The sequence below is a fragment of the Psittacula echo genome (genome assembly GCF_963264785.1).
Source record: "Psittacula echo genome assembly, chromosome: Z".
NCBI classification, from domain to species: domain Eukaryota; kingdom Metazoa; phylum Chordata; class Aves; order Psittaciformes; family Psittacidae; genus Psittacula; species Psittacula echo.
In genome coordinates, this window is record NC_137742.1 from 105888041 (window position 1) to 105902677 (window position 14637).

General features: G+C 44.2%; 2 protein-coding genes across 2 annotated transcripts; one reads left to right on the forward strand and one right to left on the reverse strand.

The window, feature by feature from the left end:
• Positions 1–223: 223 nt before the first annotated feature.
• On the reverse strand, positions 224–8498 carry GABARAPL2 (GABA type A receptor associated protein like 2). Its single transcript, XM_080638662.1, has 4 exons — positions 8238–8498; positions 7933–7988; positions 2684–2856; positions 224–625 (listed from the first exon to the last, which is right to left on the reverse strand). Exons 1-4 carry the CDS (start codon positions 8269–8271, stop codon positions 535–537), a joined length of 354 nt encoding a protein of 117 aa, XP_080494788.1. The 5' UTR covers positions 8272–8498; the 3' UTR covers positions 224–534.
• A 185-nt stretch (positions 8499–8683) lies between these two features.
• Positions 8684–13616, forward strand: TMEM231 (transmembrane protein 231; the record flags this gene model as incomplete). Its single annotated transcript, XM_080637227.1, has 7 exons — positions 8684–8825; positions 8906–9075; positions 10082–10210; positions 11018–11236; positions 11519–11600; positions 11734–11831; positions 12676–13616. The coding sequence occupies 7 exons, from the start codon at positions 8684–8686 to the stop codon at positions 12898–12900; spliced, it is 1065 nt and encodes a 354-aa protein (XP_080493353.1). The 3' UTR covers positions 12901–13616.
• Positions 13617–14637: the final 1021 nt, after the last annotated feature.

A 14637-nucleotide genomic window follows, 5' to 3' on the forward strand; every position in this document is an offset into this window, starting at 1 on the left:
TATAACTTTCTGGCCAAAATTAGGGTAAAGAAATGACAGCACTGCTTGTTTGTGACAGAAATTTTTATTTTACTTGTTTGTTAATTGAGAAAGAGGAACATATTAGCTCAATTGATTATGATCACATTGTGCTCTTGCTTAGGATAAGCTAGCAAATCCAGTGTTCCCAATACTAATTTGATATTTTTATCTCTTAAACACCTCAAAACAGAATAAATGCGTAATATTCTTTTCATGTTTTAGTAGCCCAACTACTTTGCTTTATTATTTAATCCATATCATCAGGTGTATCCCCCAAAGGAATGAGGCTCAGGGAATTCATAGCATGAGAGAAAAAAAAAAAAAAAGCACAAACCCAACAAAACTTCTTTATAATTTAACAGTCTAATAAAACAAGATCTATCAATATATTAAGAAATAAATCCAGTTACAAATGCGTGTATATAGAAGGAACTTCTGTGGATGTCAGAACAGAAAATGATCAGCTATTTACAAGATACACAGCAGGAAGGTACGGTAGCCAGGACCCACCATTCAGAAACCAAATGTGTTCTCTCCACTGTAGGCAACATACAAGAATCCATCCTCATCCTTTTCCTTCTCATAAAGTTGTCCCATAGTTAAGCTTGAAGGGGAAAAAAAGAGAAATGGTTTGCTTGCATCATGACAGTTGCAAATAGTAGCTGTTACAACCTCACAAAGACAAGGATTAATAAAAGCTAAAATTTGTGAATCTGTGTAAATTAAAATACAAAAATGGGGATATACAAAAGCAGTTGACTCTTGAGTTACAAAAATGACCCTGGGCTCTCTGCAGTGTCTAGGGTTTTGTTCTTTGCAAATGCATGTGTCAGAAAGCTACCTTATTTCACTGAAAATTAGTCACTGAAGGTATTTCAGGTTCTGACTCACCCATTATTGATGCTGTGACTAATACCAGGCTCAACAGCCTCACTGCACCTTCTTTGAATGCAGCTGCATTAACGTTGTACTTCTTGTGTGAGCCACCTCATTTCTCCCTCCACCTTGTGTAGTCGTGAACATTCGGCTGGTCTCTGGTCTAACAAGCTTGTGCTTTTTGGACTGTTTCCTTGAGCTCTGGGTTATTCTGGGAAGCAAAAGCTTTGTTTTCTGTGTTGTTAAAAAGCAACGACTTCAAGTAATGCCAGTACCAAAATGTGTGGGCAGGAAAAGACAAGTTACCCAGGAACTAGTGCTTTTTCTGGAGGTAAGGTTCTGAACATTTGATCAAATGAAAATGTTTGTCACTGAACAGGCACATGGCCCTTCACAGTGTAAGTAGCCGTGGTCTTTAGGGAAATGTCTGCATTTTGATAACAAAAGGAAACCCAAGCAATTACTTGGCCAGTACAACTGCTACAACCATCTTCCTGCAGATGGAACAGGAAGTTGACGTTGGGCAGTTGCACAGGTGACACCTCCTCAGCTCACCTTTCCCTAACCCAAGACTGAGAAAAGGGTCATGAACCGAAAGATTCAGACTGAGCGATGAGGAAAGGAGCACAGCTTTTACCCGAGAAGGGCTGGGAGGAGCTGCAGCAGTACTTGTAATGAAAGGGAACTGGTGAGCACAAGATAAACTTCTGGATGAGGAGAGGATATCACGAGTTTAGTGACCTATGTAATGAACTCAGCCTACAAGACGAGTAGAGCTGTTAACAGATCAGATTTTGATTTACCTGTTAACAAGTTACCATTTTTGCACTAATATTGAAGGTTCAATGCCCTGTTTTTCCAGCAGATGTGACATCCCATCGTGAACATGTGACATGAGACAATATGTCCTTTCTTTTTCTTTCCTGTTCCTAGCAGTTCTGCAGCACTGTTAAGATGATGACATTCCTAATACTCTTAGAAGCAAGCAAGCAGGAAAAGATGGTTCTCACAGGTCCCTATTGTGTATCACAAAGTAAATAAAGATATTGCTAACAGTCTGGACAGGTTACCTGGAGGAACTGGTCCTGTTACACAGGTAAGGCTTAATAAGACTAGTATTACACCTAAGCCATGTAACACCATGACATACTGTGTTACATGACATGGTGTTACACGACATACTATTAAATGTGTGTCATATAACACCATAACTGTTAGTAAAAATGACTATTAAAGTGTGTCATTTAGAAAGCAGCTGTAGTAGTTGCTTCTGCTGTACATTATTCTGTGTGTGGCAGACCATTAAACTTATTCCTATATAAAAGCAGTGTGAAAAACATTTCTATAGTCATTTTGTACTTACAGAAGAAAATAAGTAACAGCATGCTTTGTGAGCTGACAGGATGTTTTTTCAGTAAAAATGGTGTTTGCTTTTGAGTTTTTAACACACAACTTTTTGTTACAGTGAGAATTTTGGGGTTTTTGCATTGATGATGTAAACGTTCTTGCACTCAAAGATACCATAATAATGCCAGAGCTCACCCTCTTGCCATAGAAGTAAATTATAAACAGATTTTTTCAGTCACCTTTCCTTTCAGCCTAGCTCAAGAAATAAGATGTTTATCAAACTCATGAGAAAAAAACCCAACCCTATCACAGTGAGACTAAGATGTAACCAAACCCCTCCTAAAATCACCAGATAAGCCTCAAAGAGGGGAGCTCCCGTCTGTCAGGTAAGCACAGGCTTGCAGACATGGTTCTGAATACCAAGTGAATAGCTTCTCACCTGGATTGTGGGACAGTCTTGTCTACAAAGAGGAATATTGCTTTCTCAGATGGCAGTTGAATCCTCTTCCTGATGATCCACATGAACTGGGCCACGGTGATGTCAGATGGAACTAAGTACTTCCTCTTGTCAATATCAACAATCTGAGATCCTGAGACCTTCTCCACTATGACCTGTAAAGCGCAGGTGTGAAGGTTAGGTTTTGCAGGCTTGCTATGAACAGACAGCTTGCAGAAACCACTTGCTGGTGCAGGCTTACAACAGTGCGCAGAGGGGAGGAACAATAGTTTCTTGACCAAATGAGGCAGATAAGAGGTGAGACTGGTTCAGCACTGTAAAACCTGATCTTAAAGGGCACTGAAACCTACATTCATATACAGAATGGCTCAAAACTTCCTCTGCCAGTTGACAGTCATGGGGTGAAAAGATGCAAGGTGATTAAAAGAAACCTGTCACATGAAAGCATACGCATCTGTCAACTTTTTGTACACTGACAATACGAAATTACTGTAATGTGGACTTCAAGTTGAGGAAGAGCCCGCAGTGTGCCCTGGCAGCAAACAAGGCTGATGGTATCTTAGGCTGCGAGTATTGCCAGCAGGTCCGGGGATATGATCCTTCCCTGGAACTGGCACTGGTGAAGCCACACCTAAGCGCTGTGTCTATTTCTGGGCTCCTCAGTACAGGAGAGACATGGACATACTGGAGAGAGTACAACAAAGAGCCCCCAAGCTGTTTCAGGGATTGGAGCATCTCTTATATGAGGAAGGGCTGAAAGCTGGGACTGTTCAGCCTGAAGAAGAGAACGCTCAGTGGAATCTTACCAGCATTTATAAATACCCGAGGGGAACATGTGAAGAAAATGGAGCCAGGCTGCTTACGGTGATGCCCAGTGACAGGACAAGAGGTGACAGGCACAAACTGAAGCACGGGAAGTTCCCTCTAAACATCAGGAAACACTTCTCACTGTGCAGGTGATGGAGCACTGACAGAGGCTGCCCAGGATAGTTGTGGAGTCTCCCAGCTTGGAGATGCTCCAGAGACACTGTCCTGGGCAGCTGGATGTAGGTGGCCCTGCTGGAGCAGGGGGTTGGACTGGATGAACCTCCAGAGGTCCATTCCCACCACAACCCCTCTGTGATTCTGTGATATATTCATACCAGGACACTAATGTCCTACTGTGTTTAAATATGGGTAATTTTCAACGTGTTTTAAAAGTTCGTCATGTGCACTAGCCAAAAACAGTGTATTCTGTAACAAAAGGTTGGGGCAGGAGCAGGAGAGGAATTGGCATCTCCTGAGATGTCTGAAGCATGGCAGCTTGAGAACTTGAGATTTAAGAGTGGCTTGTCTGCACTACTTCCCTTTAACTGGTGATTGAGGGAAGGAGTCCAGGACTTCTGTCTTCTCAATTACTCTAGTTGATAGTAACAAACTGAAAAATCATTTAACCATGTTCCTTCTTGCCCCATTCACTTGTAAAGGAGTCATGAAAAATTTAACCAGACTGCAGCGCTGGTACCTGAGCAATGGCAGGTGATCTGGGGAAGTGCATTCCCTTAGTACAGATGCTGCTTACTTTGTTTTGTCACTGTCACAATGTAAAAAGAAAGCAGACTAGAACAGACTAGTGCAACAGCAATCATCTGGTCCAACAGCCTGACCAATTCAGAGCTGACCAAAAATTAAAACATGTTATTCGGAGCATTGTCCAACTGCCTCTTCAACACTGTCAGGCCTGGAGCATCAACCACCTCTAGGAAGTCTGTTCCAGTGTTTGACCACCTTCATGTTAAAGAATTCTTTCTAATGTCAAGTCTGAACCTCCTCTGCTGCAGCTTTGAGCCATTCGCATGTGTCCTGTCCCTGGATCCCAACACCTGCCTCATCTCCATGTCTCCTCCTCAGGAAGCTGCAGAGAACGAGGTGATCCCTCAGCCTCCTTCTCCCCAACTTAGACAAACCTAGAGTCCCAAGCTGCTACTCACTGGACATGACCATCATTGCTTGCAATCTCATTACACACAGTTCTAGTTTGCAAGAAGCATGGCCTCTCCTCGTTTAAATTGTCATGGGGTAAATAAAATACAATACGAAGAAATACAGGTTTAATATACACACCCCTATCACCCTTCCAACCTACCTGTCTTCTTTAAACAATGCCTCAAGCTGACCCTAACATGACAGAACCAACTGTCCATGTGTAGCATACAGCAAAAGGAAAAAAACTCAAACAGGAAGAAATATTAGAAATAAATTTCAGTAACACTGAAGCTACAAAATCAGAATTTAGGTAAATGGGAGGGAGAAGCATCAGCCCAGTCTAGTATCAGGTCCGGCATTTCATCTGTTGTGCACATACCAGAGATGCCAGAATGGCTTTCAGGCTTCCATCTACAGCATTATGGTATTCATCAGTACTTTTACATCAGAAACCTCCTTGCTAAATAGAGGCACAGGCATCCTTCAGGGAGATTGGTGCAGAGCTGAAGAAGCCATGTTGTATCTGAACAGTCAAACTCTGATACTGTGTGAGTTGTGGTATAATGCAAGGTTCTAGTTGGCCACAGACCACATGTTCATTTTTCACAGTGCTTTGCAGTACTGCTTTAGATTTGCCATCCATGTTCTCCGCATTTCTGTAACTAATCCAGCAGTTATTACTGACAGCCCACAGCTACCCACCAAGCACTCTAACAATGCCTTGAGGAGAAGTGAAGCGTGGCTGCAGCACGCTGGAACACCAGCTGGCCTGCAAGGGTGCCAGCTGAGCCCTTCACCAAATCCCCAGAAAGGTGCTGTGATGTGACGCTGTGTGCGTGCCTTTGCTGTACCAGACTTACAGTGCTAATCCAGCAGTGTATGCAGCTCACATTAATTACAGCTTCAGTTGATTGGCTAAAGTTACAGGACAGCAGTGAAGCCACACCAACAAGGTGTAGGTTTTAGCTCTGTATGAATGACAGCGAGATGGGGTATGTAAGCTTTAAGGAAAAAAATGAAGTAAAATAATTAGGAAAAGAAAAAACAACCCACAAGCTTTGCTTGTGCTGCCCAGTCACCTCAGGAACTGGGATATTCTCTGCCTATACTACAGTGTTTGGCAGAAGAAAGCAGGAAGGGACTGAAGCAGAGATGCCTGGGTAAGAAGATGTTTGCAGCACCAACTCTGAAAAAAAGACTGCCTGTGTTAATTACTATTTCAGGATGTCTGTAGACTCAAGTCTGCAGTAACATACTGATTTACCACTGGAAACCAGGTTTTTTTTATTTTCACATGTGTTAGTCTGAATATAACTGCAGTCTAAGGCATACTGTTCATTCCACTGTGTTTCTGTTGTCAAGGTAGGACTCACTGATGCTGTTCTCTACTTTGTATTATGCTGGACTGGCATTAGAGTATTTTACTTCATGTCAGGAAATCAGAAATTGACTACAGGAAGGACACATGGTCACAAACAAACCAAACAAAAAGCAACAGGTGGAGGAAGAATAATTAATTACTTGTGGAAAGGACCTGGTGCTTATTGCTCCATACGGACTAGTTCTTGAAGGAAAAATGCAGCACACGAGGAAATATGGCTTACAAGAGTGTCTCCATTCCTTGGCTCTGCGCTCTGCATTCCCCATTCCCCATTCCCCAGCATCCAGGTAATGCCCAAACAAATATACAAAATACAATATCCTATGATGTGTAGAGGGTTTTCCTTATAATTTCTTCAGATCTGCCTATAGAAACAGGAGCTGCCCCTTGCAATTCAGTAGGAAGGAACTGTAAAGTGGTCCAAAACCAGCCTGACAGACATACCGAAGCCTTAACAACTGATACTTTCGTATTTTTAAGATTACAATAACACACTGGGCATTTCAGCTTCATAACGCAGAAACCGTCATAAAAGTCAAGGCTGTTGGTGAACTGCTTCTAGCAAAACTTACAGACACCTTTAACCCTTAGACCACTTGATTACTCAGGCAAATTTAAGACTGCAGTGCTTAGCAAGCATGAATTTTTTCACCTCACATTTTATTCCTATACAGTCCGCCCTAGGACAGAGTCGGGCAGTTCTTATATTATCTTAATAGGTTTGAATCACTGAAATATCTCTAAATCCAGGTACACAGATACAGCATCTGAGAACTGAAATAATTTTGACATCTGTCACTCTGGAAATAAGCTATAACCTGGAAAGCAGGAAACATACAGTAAGTCTGAAAAACACTTCCGACTATTAAATGCCACAAATATACTTGGTAACTACTTTGTGAAAAGTACATGGCTCAACTGGAATTGTATTGGCCCAGCCAAAGCATCACACTGCAATTTAAGATTTAATTTCTGTATCTACACACACCTTGCTGTCCATTCCTGATACATCATCATGTAATTCTGACTCATACTGTGAGTTTCAATGTCTCTTTATCCCCTAAGGTCATGAGGGATATTCCTGAAATGGACATGATAGGGTAGTTAGGCAAGCATAGAACAGTAAGGATCAGCTCAGCTTGCCAGGCTGCAGCTGGAGAATGTGCTGTGACTAGGTGCAGCTCAGCAGCAGAGAAAGTCGATGGGATTAGAGGTTCTGCTCTGGGCTGCACTGCCTAATGAATGCTGTTTACCAAAAGCTCAGTCAGAGGTGGCACCAACTGGCCCGTGGTCAGATTAGACATGGGAAATTTTACTCCCAAGCAGATGGCCATCTTGCTAACTGTAACAAAGATGTGAAGTGTGGTCATTTCACTGAACCACGATAAAAAGAATTGTGGTGTGAAGAGGAAGGGTCATTCACTATTTAGCAGGTAGGGAGGTATTCATGCAAAAAGGAGGGGTCACCACTTGCACTGGCTCTTCCAGCAACAAGGTACAGGTATGAATACATGAGAAAAAAATCACCTTCTTCACAGAGCCAGGATAGAAGACTGTGAAGGTTTAAAGAATTTACTGTTCTTGGGATCGGGCACAGAATGAATCCTCAGGACACTGAAGGTATTTGCTGGAATATAATTGCCATTAGAAGAAATCAGGACACTGAAAATCATGAACATGCCTGGAAAGTGTTTAGAAAGTCAGGCACTCTTGCACTAGGGCAGAGGAAGGGTTAGGGACAATCAGATGTGTTTGGGGCCTTTTTAGAACACCTGAGGACACACAAGGGAAGATGAATTTCTTTCGTAAGATCTGATCCAATGAGACGGTAGGATGGGACCAGCTTTGCTTCCAGCAGCCCGATGCAGCTGGCTTGGTTACTCACCGGGACACGGTCAGGGTATTTGGCTCGGATTTTTGCCGACTCGACACATCTGTGCTCTGTGGACAAAGCTCGCCGTTAGTCAGCGCACGGTAACGGCACCACCGTGCCCCGAGCCGGGAGACAAGGCCTCAGGGACGGCAGCCCGCGAGCCGCCCAGGGGGCTCCGGCTGCTCCGGAGGCGTCCCGGGCATCGCGGCGGGGGCTGGGCGGCTCTCCGCGCACAGACAGGCCGACCCACAGGGCCAACCGGGGCACGCAGCGACACTGGAAGCGGCGAGCAGCGCCCGGCCCCGGCCCAGCCTTACCCAACGCGTGGTCCTCCTTGAACATCCACTTCATGGTGCGGCGGCGGGACGCGGAGCCGGCGGCGGGGCCCGTGTGCGGCCGGCGGGGCTCGGGCCGGGGCTGGCACTGTCACGACGCCTGTCACAACAACACCACCGCGGCTCGGCGGGCGGGACTTCCGGCTCGCCGGTCTCCTAGCAACAGCCCGAGTGAAGGGCTTCCGGCGGGGCTGTGGCGGCGGGGGGGGCCGTCTGCTGGGTGCGGGGCCTCTCGGCCTTGCCCGGGTCGCTCGAGGCTCCACGGCCAACCCCGGGCTCGCTCCGGCCCAGCGCGGCCGTTGGCTGCGGATTGCAGCAGAGCGCGCTGATTGGCTGGCGCGCCCGTTTCCCCCGGCGCCTGGGCTGCTGTTAGGCGCGGCGTCCCGCCAATCAGTGCCCTCCCGTTGCCACGGTGACGGCTCGGGGCGATGGCGGCCGTGGAGCTGTTCTCGCACCCCGCGTTGCACACGCGGTACCGCGCCGGTCTCTGCTCCGCCGCCGCGCTGGCGCTGCTGCTCGTCACGCTGCTCACCTACGTGCCGCCGCTGCTCGTGGCCTACCGGAGCCACGGTGAGCGCCACCGCATCGCGCGCGGCCCGGAGCGGCCCGGCCCGGGCGGCGCTGAGCCCTCGCGGTTCCTCTCCCCGCAGGTTTCTGGCTGAAGCAGAGCTCGTACCTGGAGCAGCCCACAGTGCGGTTCCGGTACGAGCTGCTCCTCGTGGCCACCACCGGGCCCAGCCCGGGCAGCTTCTTGGCGTGGAGCACGTTCCCAGCGTTCAACCGGCTGCAGGGGGAGCGGCTGCGGGTCCCGCTGCTGTCGGTAGGCCCGCCCGGGGCGGGAGAGGGGCGCCGGGGGCAGCAGAGCCGGGGCTAGTGCTGGTGGTGCTGCGAGCAGGAGGCCTGTCCTGCTTTCCTGCCTTCCAGTAACAGCAACTTCATGTGTCACTTTGTGCCTCACACCAAATTTCACTCGGGACAAGCGGTTATTAACCAGTCCGGTTTTACTTCCTCTCAGTGTTGCAGAACCATTTCGGTTGGAAAAGATCCTTAAGATCAGCAAGTCCAACCATTAACCTAACAGTACCAAGTTCACCACTAAACCATGTTCCTAAGCATTACTGGTGGTTTGCATGAACACATCAGTTTACTCAAATTAATTACTCCCTTCCTCCTCTGTATGGCTTATCATGGTCTAAAGTTTGCAGGGGTTGCTCAGTATTCCCTGGTTTTGAAAGTAGGTATGTGCTTTCTAAGTTGCCTGGCTTCTGCCCTGCAACAATGTTCCTACTGGGAGTCAACAGTGGCAGTTATTTTTCTGCGTTTCCTGTGTTATGGTCCTGTTATGCATCCAGGTAGGTGAAGTGCTGGGCATTTGGGCACAGAAGTGTGGTAAGCCTTGGCTTACAACCAGGAGTTGGCATGCAGAGACTATTAAGAGGCAGGCTGCAGACGCAAGAGGCAAAAGGCTGGCAAACAGTCACACACTTGCACAGTATGTGACAGAAGATCCAGCACTAACATGTGCTTTGTAGCATGGTGAGGAGATGGTTGGAATGGCACAGGGCGGAAGAGACCTTTAAGAGCCTGATATGCTTTCCCTCTCTTGGGGCAAATGAGACATTGTATAACAGACAAAACTGCAGCCTCTAGTCCTCTGTCTAATAAAGTCAAGCAGCTTTTTGTTGCTTTCCTAACAGTGGTTTACCTACTTCCTCAGTATGTGCATGCTGCAGTTGCGGAGATCCCCTGGGGTTTGACCTTTGGTTTTCTTTCTAGGAGAAGTTCCCATTTAAAAAAAACCCTAAAAATCTTATTGGTTCTTCTAGACTAGAGAAGAAGACAAAAACCAAGATGGCAAAATGGATCAGTTGCATTTTAGATTGGAACTTCCGCTGCAACCTACAGAGCATGTAGTTGGTGTTCAGCTTATTCTACTCTTTTCCTACCAGCTTTATGTGAGCATTTCTAGTTTTATTTGTTGTGACATTTAGTCCCAGTGTAATATTCCAGTAGTGGTTATACAAAGCATGAAAGAACCTTTCCATATTTGAAATTACAATCTAAAAGTTTTATTTTACTAACAAATATTTAATTTTCTCCTCCTCTGCTGGGTCATCCCTAGTCTAGCTCTGTTGCATCTTTTGATATGTTTTGTGGGTCTTGGTTTTGATTTGGTTTCATTTTGGATTTTGGGGTGTGGTGTAGAAAACATTCTCAAACCTATGAGGCCTAAAGTAAAGGCTGACACTCTCAGATTTGTGCTGGAGTTTCAGATCAGTGATTAATATCACAGACAGTTCTGATATTCACAGCACCTTTGTTTTACAGTAAGTAAGAAAATTTTCCTTCAGATTGAGTGGTTGATAATGGTGAATGAACTTGTTTGGTCCTTCCTTCCTTCCACCGTGGGTCCTTAGCTGGCTTTGACTGCTTGAGTATTTTGAAGTGTGTCTCCAATGAATGTGTTTACTCATCTTGCTGCTTTTCACATGTTATGGCAAGTTGAATCGTTCTGTCATTAGCCACAGATTGCTGGACTGCACTGCAGTTCCCATGGAACTGTTTGGTTTAGTTAACTTACTTGTTAACTAAACTTGTTAACAAGTTATCTTATTTGTTAACTCACAAGTAAGGTAGTTCACTTTCAAAAAAACCACGAAAAAATAATTAATATCTCTTATTTGGTGTTCCCTTGTTTAGACTAATGTGACAGTCTGAAACTGGGAGTCAGGAAAAAAAAAATCCATGCAGAAAATCTGTAGATACAAAGAATTAGAAAAGTGTGTTGTGTTCCCCATACCCCCCTAAATTATCTTCTCTCATGTTCACCATTTCAGAGGATGTCAACATTTGTGATGCAGAGCATGGCTTTTCTTCAGTATTTTTCTCCTGTGCCAGGGTCTCAGCTGTATATGAATGGAGACCTGAAACTGAAGCAGAGGCAATTACTTAACTATTGTGGACTGGATACCAGATACAATGTGAGGAAACTTTTTTCCTTCTCCATCAATTCTCCCCTCTCTTTATCCTCCTAGTGCCATAGGTGACACCCTATTCATACTCCTGCACAGAGGGGACCGCAGAACTTTGGAACTGGTGTTTTCTTGTTAGGCTGAAAGGTGGATCAGGTTATTCTGTCAAAATGTTCAGTCTGATAGTTATGTGCATTCCTTCAAGGGCATGGTTACTTAGCATAAAAAACTTGGTGGAGTTACTTCCTTGAGGAGTGAACAAGTAATGCAAGTATCTCTTTATTGTAACAGGTGTCTCTGGTCAATGGCACAAGTCCCTTTGCAAGTGACTATGATCTAACAAACATCATTGCAGCATACTGGGAGAGAAATGGTAAGCCTGAATGTACAGCTCTGAACTACAGGGCAGCAGTAGTTTTCATACTGGCAGTTATTCTGTGAGGATTTGAGCTCTGTGTTAAGACTGAAAAGCTCCTTAACCTGGATGTTTCCTTTCCCCATTGTAGTTACAACAGTCTTTTCAGATCCCAACCCTCTCTGGATGGCTGGAAGAGCAACAGATACACCATTTATCATTAACGCCACTATTCGTTACCCAGTGGAAGTCATCTTATATCCTTTGAAAACTGCATAAACTGTGACATAACAGCATTGCATTATTTAGGGCTTTGCATATAGGCCAATAGAAAACTGTTTAGTTCTAGACTTGTTGCTGAACCTTTTATTTGTTAGCTGAGCAAATGCTATAGTTCTGGAGCCAACTGAATACCTATTTGCCCATTCTTCCGGGTGGTTCTGCTTGCATAACCACTTTTTATCTTTCCCTGCTGGGAACCCACGTTGCTTTCCAGTCTTTCTATACTGGCCTTTACAGCAGTTTCTTAGCCATCCAAAGTAAATATCCTTAGGAAGTCTTGCTTTGCTCCTGCAGCACCTGCTGTCCCAATGTGTCATAGATGCCACTAGCAAAGCATGATACTGTATTCTGTGACTTAAAGGAAATCATTAGAAATCTGAATGCAAGGTAAGCTCACCAAATTATAACTCCTGCAGTGGATGTGGCAAACCTGTTGCATGTGCAGGCATACCTGATATTTTTCCCCCTATAAAATAATTATTTGTTCATTACGCTTTTTACTCATTTTGTCTGATAAGAACAAGCCTGTCTTTAAAAGAATTTGTATGAAGCACACTTCTTATGAGGTTTGTTTACCTGCTTGAGTACTACCACCTACTTTCTGGTGAGTCAGGGACAAACTAGGCATTTTGCACAGTATAGATTTAAATGTCTTCTAGGATAGACATTCTCTGTAACTGTTGTTGCATACTATGGTAAAAGGATTTGCATTTGCTATATGAACTGGTGTCTTAACAACTTCTGTTAACAAGAAGTTTTGCCTTTCCACCTTTTTAAGTTCCTTTTTTAGTTATTGCAGTGGTAGTAGCAGAAGTTGCTTATTGAACACTCCTTGACTTCCTTTAAGTATCAGCCAGGATTTTGGGAAGTGATTAAATTTGCCTGGATCCAGTATGTCAGCATTCTCCTTATATTTCTTTGGGTGTTTGGTAGGATTAAAATGTTTATATTCCAGAATCATGTGTTGACTACAACTTCAGTAACACCAGTTTTGCCAGTGTCTCCTGTACTGTCCTACAAACAGCACCAGTCCTGAGGAGATGCTTGAGAATACTTTAAAGAAATGCAGTTCAAAAAATAGATCCCTGACTTTGTATGTTTTTTACTTAGGAAGATCAAACTTTGTAGGTGTGTTCCAGTTTTGTTGGTTTTGCCTCTTTTTTCAAATACATGTTCATTCATCTTTTTCTCTGGGAACACTGCTTTAGGACTGAAAAGTTTTGTATTTTTGACAGAAGAAGAACCTAGTTATTTTTTTTGCAACTGGAACACGCTTCAAAAACCAGTAGAAAGCCATGAGGCTGCTTTTTCATGATCTTGATTTTGCTAAACCTTGAAGACTGAAAATAACATGCCAACAGTAGCAGCATAAGCTGTTTTTACTGTCTTGTAAATTAACTCACCATTGAGGGGGAATTCTGCTAAGAGCTATTGGTACATGCATCTATATGCACTATGAAAGGAAAAAATACAAGGAATGTGAAGAAGTGTATGGAAGAGTTACCATCAGAGCCATACTTCCATAACTGTGGCTATACCTGCTCACTGATTTAGGTATTAAGTTGGATAATGGATAAATTCGAGGTTGATGTGAGAAACTGGGATGTGGGTGACAGTGTCTGCAATGTTTGCACAATCGTCTGCTGTTGGCATTATTACTGTAGCACTACACCATTAATTGTGAATTGGGAATAGTAAAACAGAGAAGCCTGTATTTGTTTGAAGAACACTAACTGCAACAACAAAAAACTTCCACAGAAGCTTCAAAGTTCCGAAGCAAGTGAAAAATTACTTTCAGAACTTAAATGGTAACTTAGAATAAATAAAAATTAAATCCTTATCACCTGGTGAGTGTTGGTATGTCCCTCTTTCTTAGTGCAGGTGGTAATGAAGATTACTTAGTTTTATTTTCTCTTTCTAAGCTTACTTTTTAGTCTAGACAAGCTTAAAATGGAAACCAATGAAATTTCTGCTCTGTTTTCAGTTTTGTAATTCTAGCAAAGCCGTGTTATGGCAGGAAAGAGTAAAACAATTTTAGGTGCTAGTTAAATTTTTTGTGTCTTTGGTTCTCTTTAAGTCTCATGGTGCAGCTATGAAATGAGAAAGAGCAACTTGTATAGCAGTAGCCGACCTTTGGACCATTGTTCTCTGAAATTCAGCATCCTGGCAGTTTAGAGAACTGCCTACTCCAGAAATCTCCAGTTTGCTCTCCGAACTCCGTACCTGGCAGCCGAGGACTGCTGGCAGTTGGCTTTGCATCCCAGTGCACTGTCAACAGCAACTGTCCATTGCTTTTCAGTGTTCTCAGCAGTGCAGAGAATGAACATAGGGTCTGTAAGCTTGTTTCACCAGCATCTCGTGCTGACATACATCTCTCCTGCTGTAGTCCCAGCTCTTCTTACTTGCAGTGGTGATAGTGTGTGAGTGCATGAGCTATCAGTTCATTATGGTTCATAATGAGTCCATTATGGTAAAGGTCATATTTACCAAATATACTCACTTTTTCAGAGAAGTCAGTTCCCTGAATGAACTTGGTATGTGTCCGCACAAGCATTAGGGTGGGCATAAAGCAAGGAATAGAAATCCCTAGAGAGACCATAGGCCCATTTTAAGGGTTTGAGCTGCTGTACGCTGGCAAAAATGGAATTCCAAGCTGAACAGAAGCCTGTTTAAGGTAGCAGCTGGAAGAGGAGAGAGGCTAATGTCAGAAAACAGCAGTAAAACCAGGAGACTCCATCTCCCTGTTTTGCTTTTCTCCCCTCTTGTCTCCTTC

Excerpts from the sequence above, each read along its gene's own strand:
- GABARAPL2 (XM_080638662.1), bottom strand. The coding sequence starts at position 8,271 with ATGAAGTGGATGTTCAAGGAGGACCACGCGTTGG. Across the intron at positions 7,989-8,237 it reads CAAGGAGGACCACGCGTTGG|AGCACAGATGTGTCGAGTCG; the intron begins GTAAGGCTGGGC and ends CTTTGTCCACAG. Across the intron at positions 626-2,683 it reads AAGACTGTCCCACAATCCAG|CTTAACTATGGGACAACTTT; the intron begins GTGAGAAGCTAT and ends TTCCCCTTCAAG.